This window comes from Eumetopias jubatus, unplaced genomic scaffold (genome assembly GCF_037043125.1).
Source record: "Eumetopias jubatus isolate StellerSeaLion01/CBP00866 unplaced genomic scaffold, mEumJub1_p1.0 scaffold_2, whole genome shotgun sequence".
Classification (NCBI taxonomy): Eukaryota; Metazoa; Chordata; class Mammalia; order Carnivora; family Otariidae; genus Eumetopias; species Eumetopias jubatus.
In genome coordinates, this window is record NW_028274808.1 from 95,671,929 (window position 1) to 95,684,114 (window position 12,186).

Below are 12,186 nucleotides of genomic sequence, written 5' to 3' on the forward strand. Positions count from 1 at the left end.
TAAATGATAATTATTCCCAATGGTAAAAAATGATTTTGGATTTTAATTGTTTTAATGGCCTTAACGAAATAGAACAAGGTAGAAAAAAGGTCTGTGATCAACTGTCACAAAGAATAAAACAGTCTTCATTGTTACAAAGAATAAGCGTCTTAAATCTTTTCCACAGTTATAACTCCTTGATTTATTAGGAAATGTTTGCAAATTAATCTGAATATTTTTGAATATTGCTATTGACCAAATAAAATTATTTAATTATTGTATCAGTTCTGTAAGAAAAGTTTTGTATGTTATAAATTGGATAAATTGGCTTTATTCATTGTTACTTTTATTTTTATCAAAGGAAAAATATATAAGCATTGTTTCAAAATCATACAGTACCACAAGCATTATAATGAACAATGGTTTCTTGTTAATTATCTCATTTCTTCACATCGCAAGTTTTCTATGTACTTCATACTAATTCATAGCCAAGTACTCTGTCAAAGCTCTAAAATGCCTCTCAGTCTGGTCAACCACATGAGGTCATTGTAATTACATCCTTTTCTTGAAGAAATCCATTGGTGTTCTCCATCCCCTGCCTAAGACCGTTCACTAGGACTGATGCAAGCTCTCATTTTAAAACCTTAATTTGCTGTGGTCCTGGGATTTCCTTCTTGCCATTCTGTATTGGAGCCTGTGTCTTTTGCATTCCCATGGCTGCTTCTTTATTGACCCTCTCATTTTAATTCTCCATCAGCTTTCTAAAGATACATGGGACACATTTTTTTAATTTAATTTTATTTCATTATGTTATGTTAGTCACCATACAAATACATCATTAGTTTTTTTTTTCATCATTAGTTTTTGACGTAGTGTTCCATGATTCTTTGTTTGCGTGTAACACCCAGTGCTCCATGCAATACGTGCCCTCATCAGGCTATCACCCATCACCAGGCTAACCCATCCCCCCAGCCCCCTCCCCTCTAAAACCTTCAATTTGTTTCTTGGAATCCATAATCTCTCATGGTTCGTCTCCCACTCTGATTGCCCCCCTTCCTTTATTTTTCCCTTCCTTCTCCTAATGTCCTCCATGCATGGGACACATTTTTTAAGATTTGCTTATTTAGAAATATCTTTATCCTACTTTCAAAGGTGCTTGATAGTTTTGTTGAGTAATGAATCATAGGTTGGAAATCCAAGGTTTTAAATCCTTTTTCCTTAGAATGTTGATATTTTCCTTAAATTGTCTAGCCTCTAGCTATAGGAAAATATTCTTATGTCATTCAAAATTAGTTTTTTATATATGATTCCTCTTTTCCCTCTGGAGACTTTTAGGATCATCCACCCACCACCACCACAATCAGTGTTCTAAAATTGCACAGTGTGTACATGCTGTGAGAATCCTTTTTCATTCATCTTACCGGGAAATTTCAGTCTAGAAATTCATTTCCTTCAGTTCAAGAAATTTTTTTATAGATTTTTTCATTTGATAGTTTTCTTCATTTTTTCTCTGTTCATTTTGCTTGAACTTAATATTAGTTAAATATTGGACCTTACGGATCGATTCCCTAATTTTCCTTTCTTTTCTCTCTTGTTTTTCATTCCTTCATTTATTTTCTCCTTTCTTGGAGGTTTCCTTAAATTTTCTTCTAATTAACCATCTATTGAATATTTTATTTTAGCTATCTTAATTTTATTTTAAAGAGCCATTTCTTATTCTGTTTCTTTTTCTGTAGTAGCTTATTCTTATTTAACAGATGTTATATCTTAGTTCAGTATATTAAATATATATATTATGAGGTTTTCTTCTGTTATTGTCTCTGCTCTCTCAATATTCCTTTTTTTCCTATATGCCCTTCTGTCTTTCTTGGTGCTTGGTGATCCCTTCTATCCATTGATATTTAAGAGTAAGATAACAAAGTACTTGCTTTAGCAGCACATAAAAATTGGAATACAGAGAAAATTAGCATGGCCCACAGACAAATTCATGAATCATTCCATATCTTTAAAAATCAAACTTGTAGGTAGAGAACAGACTGGTGGTTGGGTTGGGGGGGGTGAGATGGGTGAAGGTGGTCAAAAGTTATGAATTTCCAGTTATAAAAGACATACATGATAGGATGTAATGTATAAAATGGTGACTATAGTTAATAATACTGTACTGTATATTTGAAAGTTGCTAAGAGAATAGATCTTAAACATTCTTATCATAAGAAAAAAATAGCTATATGTGGTTATGTATATTAACTAGATTTATTGTGGTGACCAGTTTACATTGTATACAAATACCAAATCATTATGTTGTACACTTGAAACTAATATAATGTTACATGTCAAATATATTTCAGTTAAAAAAAGAGAGAGACACCAAAAAGCAGATAAGAGGCTAAGTGTGCATAGGTGGGTTGTGATCTGGCGGACTTTACTGTATTATGTTGAGGCAGTAAGCTGGCTTTTTCCTCGAGCAGTTCCCGTATATCACAGTCTTTGCTGGGCCAGTTTCCCCAGGGTAGGATTTGTCAGTCTTCTGCTGTGGCCTGGGAATAAAAATGCACAAGCCTGAGTGTATTCCAAAGTTGAAGAAAGAGTCTGGGAGTAATGATGTTCAATATTCAGACTTTATTCAATACCCTAGGTTTTAGTATGCCTTCTTACCCCCAACTTTACTTGAAATGACAGCCCCTTGCTGTGTAGTTATAGGTACATAGATCTGTGGGCTGAATCTGTATCATTTAAGTGGAAGTTTGTGTTTGGCAGTATATTTATTAGGAACATGGACTCTGGACCCAGACTGAGTTCTAACTCTGACTTCACCAGTAACTAGATAAATAACCTTGGTCATGTTGCTTACCCTTTCTGTACTACTCTTTCTCCATCTATAAAATAAATGTAATGCTATAACCTGTCTTATGTCTCCTATAATAAAAGCTTATATCCTACCTCATAGGTTAATGATATAACCTATCTCACAGCACTGTTGAAGATATTGAGGATTACGTTTTCCTTCATATAAAGTACCTAGCACAAAGAATGTAATTATACGTTTTTGCTGTTATCCTTTTCGTTACCATTATTACAAGGAGGGAACTTGACCCAATTTTAGTAAGTTGACGGAATTCTTATAAGATTTGGCTTATAAGAGCATGTAGAAGTGCCTTTATGAGAATAAGAATAGTAGTAATATGTCTTTTATGTTATAAAATTGTGGAAACCTATAAATTATGAAGCTGATGGTTTGAATCTGCTTTACTGTAACTCCACTTCACTGCTAAAACCAGTCTGACTTTTCAGAGCCAAGTGGCTGCTGGGGCTGCTAGACTGTTGAATGCATGTGAAACTTTTAGTTGCAAGGCTTTTTCTGACATGACTGAGTGTGAAGCCTGGATGAGAATGTCAGGGAGCCTTGACTCAGGGTTGGAATTCACCCAGTCCTGAACAAAGCTTGTTCTTGAGAGATGAAGTAGGTGCATGCCCTTCATGAGTCACCTGCTCTGCCTGGCCCCGAAGAGGCCATGTTGAAACAAATGGTGAACTAATACTAGTAAAGTGCTATATGTCCTATGCCTCTTTGAGAGAGGTTGGGGCTGCTTCATTTTCTTCCACGAATGCTTTACAGTAAAATAGAATGAATAATGTCATATATTTTGGCTCAGGTCATGATCTCATGGGTGATGAGATTGAGTCCCAAGTCAGGCTCTGCATTCAGCGGGGAGTCTGCTTGAGATTCTCTCTCTCCTTCTACCCTTTCCCCCCTTGCTCTCTGTCTCTCTTTCTCTCTCTAAATATAAATGAATAAATCTAAAAAAAAAAAAAATAAGGCCCAGTAATATATTAGAAAACACCTAAAACAAAGAGTAAATGAACTAGAACATAGCTCTCAAGGAAGGGAAGATGAAGAGAATTAGTTTTAAATTTAAAATAAAGGTTTTAGTGGAGCACATTAGCAACTTAAACAAAAAGAAAGGAGGAGGGACAGTCTTAATATTACACAAGGTCTGGTTTCATGGTAAAAAGCAGTAAACAGAATAAAGAGGGACCTTATGTATTGAAAAATGACACCGTTTTGAAAAAGATACAACATTAATATACCTAAGTACAGCAAGTAATAGGATAGCTAAATATGTGACGCAAAAGCTAGGAAATTTGATGAAAGGGTGGTTTTGATAAAAATATAGTTATGGTCATTATTTTGGGCCATCTGAATCTGGAATTCCCCAGATTATAGCTCTTCATGAGAGAATCAGCTAATTCTGTGGTGAAGTTTTGAGCATGTCCCTTGCTGCAAAGATTCAAACTCGATTTTCCAGCTCTCGCAGTAAGTCTGTGAACTTACCAATATCCTTTTTAATAAACCCTTTTTCTGCTTAAATTAGAGTTGGCTTCTACTACTGGCAACTAAGAACCCTGACTAAAATGGTGGTAGACCTTAACTCCATTCAGAATGAAGCAGATATACCAAACAACAGCAACAACAAAAATGTTTAAAAATAGAGATCTAAAAGGTAGGCTGAGTTCTCTCATTTCCCAAAACTGGGAGAGTCTGAGGTGTGCTACAGCAGGGAAGTTTCCTCCCGGTTCTTCGGTGTGGGTAGCGGGAGTGGGAAGAGGCTAGAGAATGCTTCTCCTGCCATCACTTAGAAAAAAGAAATGCCTGAAAATAACAAAGAAAAATATGAAATGTAAGAGAAGTTATCTTACCAGAATGTATCAGAACCTATTATAAAGCCATATTGATCTGATTTGGGTATAGAATAGATCAATGAAACATGATAATCCATAAGTAAATCATTATATTTGCATATTTTAAGTATGTTAAGGGGATTATTTCAATTCATCAGTTACTAATGGTATTCCTACAACTGACCATCAGTCTGGAAGTTAAATTGGACTTCTCTCTTATAACACATTCAGAAGTAAACTCCAGGGGTGCCTGGGTGGTTCATTCGGTCAAGTGTCTGCCTTTGGCTCAGGTCATGATCCCAAAGTCCTGGGATCGAGTCCCACATTGGGCTCCCTGCTCAGTGGGAGTCTGCTTCTCCCTCTCCTCCCTGCTTATTCTCTCTCTCTCTCACTATGTCTCTCTCTCTCTCTCAAATAAATAAAAATCTTAAAAAAAAGTGAACTCCAGATGCATTTAAGATTTACTAGTAAAAATATTAAAGGCATAGCAATCTTTTGAGGAAATCTAGGAAATTACATTAACAATCTATGGAAGAAGGAAATAGTCTTTATAAAAAATGAAATCCTACAAGCTGGAAAAAAAAATCAAATTTAGCTGTATTAAAGTGAACATTTTAGTTTAGTAAAGAATTCCTAAATAGAGTCAGTAGGCAACAACAAAAAAAGTAGATTTGGGAAAAATATTTGTAGCATACAGAATAGCCCGAAGGTTTATATCTTAACATTCAAAGAGTTCATATAAAAGAACAAGAAAATAACCCATCAGAAAAAAAATTGGCAGAGGATATGAAGAGGAAATTCAAAACAGACAGTTCACATGGCTGACAAACTAAAAATATGCTTAAACCCTCCAGTAATCAGGGAAATACAAATTAACAGTGAGATGAAGTTCCATCCATCAGACTAGGAAAAGAAAGAGCTTTTGGAGGTATTGCTTGAGGGGATTTCTCTAAGATACAGAATGAGAAAAGCAAGTGCAGAGAAGGGTGTATGTTATAATTTTCATTTTTATAACAAATTATGTTTAAAAACCTATGGACCAATGTGTATATACTTTGTATGTTTATCTGTGTATGTACATATGTATATGATTTTATGAACATGGAGAAAAATATAAATCGATACACATTAGTAAATCAACATGGGTTACCTGGGTAGAGAGTGGGTAAAGGAAGCCAAGCAAAAAAGGAAAAATTTTAAAAGATCATATAAATAGAAAGAATAACTCATTCTTTAAGGCGTTGCTCTAAAACATTGTCATGTAACTATAATATGCTGTGATACTGTAGAAAGTGTAACATAATTAGAGTCAGAATATCTAGGCTCAGTCTCAGCCCCACAGCTCATTAGCCATATGGCCTTAATCAAATGCTTCACCTCTTTGGGTCTGTTGTTCTTAAAATGGAAATAATGAAACCTACTTTATAAAACTTTGGTGCAGATCAAATGAGAAAATACACGTGAAAGTAACCGGAATAGTGTTTGTTCTATTATAGATGCTCAGTAAATCTATATTTTCCTTCTTCCCTTTAAAAATATTTGACTTTCGCAATGTAATTATTTACTTTTAGACTCTGTGTAGCAATCCAAGAAGCCACCCAATTAAGAGCACAAAAAACACATTTGGAAAAACAGACTAGAGAATTACAAGCAAAGTGCAATGAATTAGAAAACGAAAAATATGAAGCTATTGTAAGAGCCAGAAATAGCATGCAGCTCTTAGAAGAAGCTAACCTTCAAAAAAATCAGGTAAGAAAACTAGTAAACATGTTTACAAATAATATAATATGACCTAATAAGGGAGTCAATAATTACAGAATGAACACATGAAAATGAAACTACTTTGCTCTCCATTAGCAGACATATTCTTCGTGGTAAGACTTAATCATAAAACATGATAAAATGGGGGCACCTGGATGACTCAGTTGGAAGAGCATGCGACTCGATCTCTGGGTCATGAGTTTAAGCCCCACATTGGGTGTAGAGATAACTAAAAAAACAATAAAATAAAACAAAATATGATAAAATGTCAAACCTTTTCCCAAAGCTTTCATATCAGATCTTATGTCTCCAATCCTGATGTAAATAATACTCATCCCCTATAGTCTCATACTTTAAAAAATCTGCTATAGCACTTTAATGCAGTATACCCTCTATTTTATTCAGTTGAATCAGATTAATCTTACTCATCTTCATTTCCCCTTCATCACTTACATAATTACTCTAATAGAGCAGAAGCTTAATTGACAGGAATTAAATTTAGCTGTAAAGATTTATTAACTAGAACCTTCATGTCACTGTTCTTTTTTTAACCCTCTAACAATTGTGATTCCTATGCTATCACATATTATAGTTTTTTTCTTTTATTATTTCCATATAAATGGTATATAGTTCATAGAGGTCACCAAGTGGATAGATTTGTTTTTAATGTTCTTGCCTCCTTTATTTAGAGATCATTAAATCATTACTTCGTTTAACCAACATTTATTGAATACCTAACATATGCATAATTGCTGGGAAATATGGGGAGTACAAAGGAAATGCTTTACTTATGTTTCCTTTTTTACATAGTAGAGGGTTTTTCAAGAGGGCTGTTAAAAATGAAACAAGCTATATAAGTCACATATTAAGAAGCTAATAAGTAAAAAGGAAATAATATTCAAATCTAAACCTTGAGAATGCAAAGGTGCTTGTCATGCCTTTCAGCTAATAATTTCATCTGTGATTTGAATACTGTCTCTTAGAATGGTTGAAAGGCACAACATAGATATAATATGCTTGGGAATTGCTCTAAACTCTAAGTTAGCTAAAACAGTTCAGAGCAAGACAAAATTGTTTATCTTTCCCCTCTGAAGCCTAGTCATATGAGCATTGTTAATATCAGGTCACTAAAGATGAACATTTTGTGTAAAGCACAATGGACAGAGAAGTAGCTATATTCATTGCCTATCCCTTAAATCTACTCACTCAGGTCCAAAGTCAACAGACCCTTAAAAAGCCCATTTATGGCTACAGTATTAAGCTCCCTCCTGACCCACTGTTTAATTGTTATAGAAGTCCCACCTTTAGTTGCTTGTTCCAGAAAGTCAAGGATTCTCTCCACTGATCATACAAACAGACATCAAACACAGCCTATTATTGTTCTTTTATGATGCTTCCCTATTTCTTCATTGTCCCATTCTCTCCCACAAAGTTGTTACATCAAAACAGCTGTTACTGTATAATTTACAATAGCCAGGACAATGGAAGCAACCCAGTTCCCATCCATATGTGAATGGATAAAGATGTGGTGTATATATACAATGGAACATTACTCAGTCATAAAAAGAATGAAATCTTGCCATTTGTAATGACATGGATGGACCTAGAGGGTCTAATACTAAGTGAAGTAAGTCAGAGAAAGACAAATACCGTATGATTTTACTTATGTGGAATTTAAGAAACAAATGAACAAAAAGAGACAGACTCTTAAATATGGAGAACAAACTGGTGGTTGAGGGAGGGCAGGTGGATGGGGAGATGGGTGAAATAGGGGAAGGGGATTAAGAGTACACTTACTGGGACGCCTGGGTGGTTCAGTTGGTTAAGAATCTGCATTCAGCTCAGGTAATGATCCCAGAGTCCTGGGATCGAGTCCTGCATCGGGCTCCTTGCTCTGCAGGAAGACTGCTTCTCCCTCTCCCACTCCCCCTGCCTGTGTTCCCTCTCTCGCTGTGTCTCTCTCTGTCTCTGTCAAATAAATAAATAAAAATCTTTAAAAAAAAAAAAAGAGTACACTTATTATGATGAGCACTGAGTAATGTATAGAACTATTGAATCATGGGTGCCTGGCTGGCTCAGTCGGTAGAGCATGCAACTCTTGAACGCAGGGTCATGACTTCAGCCCCCACATTGGGCATGGAGCCTACTTAAAAATAAAGAAATAAAAAATAATTTAAAAAAAACCCTGCTGAATCATTATATTGTACACCTGAAATTAATGTAACACCCTATTAATTCTATTTGAATAAAAAATAGCTGTTAATTCTCACTAGCTTACCTATTTAAGCAGGAAGAAATTTGTTAAACAATTTAAAAAAAGCAGGAATGTGTATGGTATCTTTGGAAGGTAGTGGGATCAGAACACAAGGCCATTTATTATGTAATGATAAAAAAAAAAAGAGATTCAGTCAGGCCTAAAATTGGAGCAGTTTCAGGCTCAGATATTTTTGGGTTTTTTAATTTTTTATTTAAATTCAATTAGCCAACATATAGTATAGTACATCATTAGTTCCAGATGTAGTGTTCAGTAATTTATTAGTTGTGTATTAACACCCAGTTCAGAAAGATATTTGGCCTAGAGAGAAATTTGGGAGTTGTCAGCATATAAATGATATTTAAAACCAAGATACTGGATTAGACCATCAAGGGACAGATGAAGATAAAGGACTAAGGACTTAAGTCTTTGGTAGTACTATTTCTATTTGTTTAATTCAGCTTTTATTTTAATTCCAGTATAGTTAACATACAGCATTATATTCGTTTCAGGTGTACAATATAGTGATTCAGCAATTCCATACATCACCAATGCTCATCACTTCACATGCACTTCTTAATCCTATCACCCGTTTCACCCACCCCCCCACCTATCTCCCCTCTGATGGGTAGTGCAATTTTTTTTTTTAAGATTTTATTTATTTATTTGAGACAGAGAGAGTGAGAGAACTGGAGCAGGGGGAGAGGGACAGCGGGAGAGGAAGAGTGAGAAGCGGACTCCCCACTGAGCAGGGAGCCCAACACAACACAGGGCTCGATCCTAAGGACCCTGGGATCAGGACCTGAGCTTAACCAGCTGAGCCACCCAGGTGCCCCTGGTAGTGCAATTTTTAAAGAGGTTCAGAAGAAGAAACAGGAGTGTAGACTAAAAAGGATTGATCAGTGAATTAGGAGGAAAACCAATACTGTGGTGTGCTGAAAGCCAAATAAAGAAAGTAAAACAAAAGAGAGTAATCAGTTATCTCAAGTGCTGCTGACAGATCAAATAAGATAGTTATTCAAATTTGACTCATGGGTTATTAATGGAGACTATGGATGGTGAAAGCCTGATTGGAGTTGGTGTAAGAGAGAAAAAGTATTGGAGATGAGCAAACAGACTATAAAGGAGTTTTGCTCCAGAGGGGAGCAGAGAAATGAGGTGTGCTGACAACAGAACTGGGATTATAAGAGTATTTTTTAGTTGGGAGAGGAAAATGATTGAATAAATAGAAACATCAAGGAGTTAGGTGACAAGGGACATAATTTGAATAATACCAAATAATGGAAAGAAAAGGAAGTCCAAGAGATTTTTTTCCAAGACTTTAATACCTAGACTTGATGGCATTTTGTATAGTGAGTAAAGGAAAATTGAAAAATAACTCTTAAGATTTCTAGCTGTAGAGGTTAGAAGAGTGATGGCCCTGGCCGAAATAAATACCAGAGTAAAATAATAAATTTTTAGGACAAGGTCAGGTGAGAAGGTTAGGGAAAATAAGTCTCATTCATAACTTAGGCAAGATTCCAAGTGATGTCCCAGAAGTTTAGAATAAGATATTTGCTTTCAACAAGTGATTAGTGGAGAGGTTTTTATTCATTTACTGTGTTATCTTTATTAATAATGATGTGATTTATAATAACATGAAATGATTATGTGATTATTTTTCTGAAGGCTCTACTTGAAGAGAAGCAAAAAGAAGAAAATATAGAGAAAATGAAAGAAACAGTCTCTCGGCTTGTGCAAGATGCTGCCATAAGAACCAGGAAGGAAGTAAGGAGTCTTTAAACTTTAAACGTTTACAGAATTTCACAACCCAAGACTAAATACTACCTAAGCTTTTGCCTAATGGACCTAGCTGATTAACTATCAGCTAACCTAAACCAATTGTGCTAAATTTCAAATAAAAGTCATCTCAGGATACCCCTACCATTTGAGCTAGAGTGGGGCTAAAGTGGGGACAGAGGAAGGTGAAGAGGAGGAGAGGGGTTTAGGCTAAGAATATTGTGAAGATTAATACACCTGAAGTGTAAAATTAAAAAGAAGCCTCAAAAAGAAAATAGAAGGCGTAAGAAGTAAGAGAAGAAAACCTACTGTTGGCCTGCAGAATCTTAGAGCAGCATAGGACTGGAGAAATCTGGTTTGACCTCTTTTTTATTGGTAAAGAAACTGAAACCATGAGAGGTGGTTGACTCACTCAAAGTTATATACGAATTAAAGCCAGAATTTATTTTTTTTAAGATTTTATTTATTTATTTGAGAAAGAGTGAGGGAGACAGAGAGAGAGAGAGAGAAAGAGCAGGGGGAGGGGCAGAGGGAGAGGGAGAAGCAGACTCCCCACTGAGCAGGGAGCCCGATGCGGGGCTCGATCCCGGTACTCTGACCTGAGCCAAAGGCAGACACGTAACTGACTGAGCCACCCAGTTAAAGCCAGAATTTAGACTCATACCTTCTCCTGGCTGTACTGAGCCCAGCATTGTTTTGATCGTATCATGCTGGCACTTGTACAATATGTGAATGTGTTGTTATTTTCAATTCTGTTATCAAGACTAAATCTGATATTTTTGTGTTAAACTAATGAATTGTTTCTTGGTTTGAATTGTGAGGCTTATGCAAATTAAAACTGGGAAATGTAAGTTTACTTTCATATAAAGAGACAAGGAAGACATAACATCTATTTGCCTTTTCTTCTGGTATGGATATGAATCAATTCATAAGTGTTGTGGTAAAGTTTGAAAGTGTAAAGTGAATTATGGAGGAAAAAAGAGAAAAACCCATTTTAAAGATTAAAAAAACTCAAGTAACTTGCTTTAGGGTTCTCCCTCTAGGAAGTAGCAAAACTAGATGTAAATACAAGTCTGTTGATTCTAGAGCTCTCCTCTCACTCACTATGAGAAATTGTTTCCCATTAATTTTGTATTCTTTTGTTTTTAGAAATTTTCAAACCCATAAAAAGGTTAAAAGCTGTACAGTGAACACTTCTTTTCCCCTTACCCAGATAATTCTTAATGTCTTGCCACATCCATTCCATCTCTTTCTAAACATACACACACTCTTTTCCCAAACATTTGGACATTGACTGCAGGCATTATGACACTTCACTCCTAAATATTTTGGCATGTTTTTCCCCTGAGGACATTTTACTACACAACCACACCACTATTACCATACCTTAAAAAAAAAACATTATTTTAATCTACACTCAAATTTCCCCAAAATATCCTTGTTAGCTTTTTGGTTTTTTAAATCCAGGATCCAATCCAAATTTATGTATCATTGCATTTGACTGCTCTGTCTGTGTAGTCTCCCTCAAACCCAGTCCTTAGCCTTCCTCTGTGTATGACAAAGAATCCTTTGTACAATCCAGAATATTCCACATCTGGATTCATGTGACCATTTCTTCTTGATTAGACTTAGGTCATTTCTGGCAGAGTGATATGTATATCTCCCACTTGATCACATCAGGAAGCTAAAATATAAGGTTGTGCATTGGTTGAAGCTAAGCTTGACCACATGGT

At 35.5% G+C, this 12,186-nt stretch overlaps 1 protein-coding gene and 1 pseudogene across 12 annotated transcripts in view; both read left to right on the top strand.

Moving 5' to 3' along the window:
• The window catches only part of SCLT1 (sodium channel and clathrin linker 1), a 202,021-nt gene that overhangs the window by 87,336 nt on the left and 102,499 nt on the right, over positions 1 to 12,186 (top strand). For all 12 annotated transcript variants that reach the window (XR_015767773.1, XR_015767774.1, XR_015767775.1 and 9 more), the window contains exons 12-13: positions 6,231 to 6,408; positions 10,343 to 10,441. Coding sequence is in view for 6 of the 12 variants with exons in the window: in XM_088021038.1 (XP_087877164.1) it covers positions 6,231 to 6,408; positions 10,343 to 10,441 (277 nt within the window). In the remaining 6 variants the exon portion in view is untranslated. The remainder of the gene's footprint in view (positions 1 to 6,230; positions 6,409 to 10,342; positions 10,442 to 12,186) is intronic.
• LOC148164869 (U6 spliceosomal RNA) lies at positions 1,900 to 1,986 on the top strand (annotated as a pseudogene).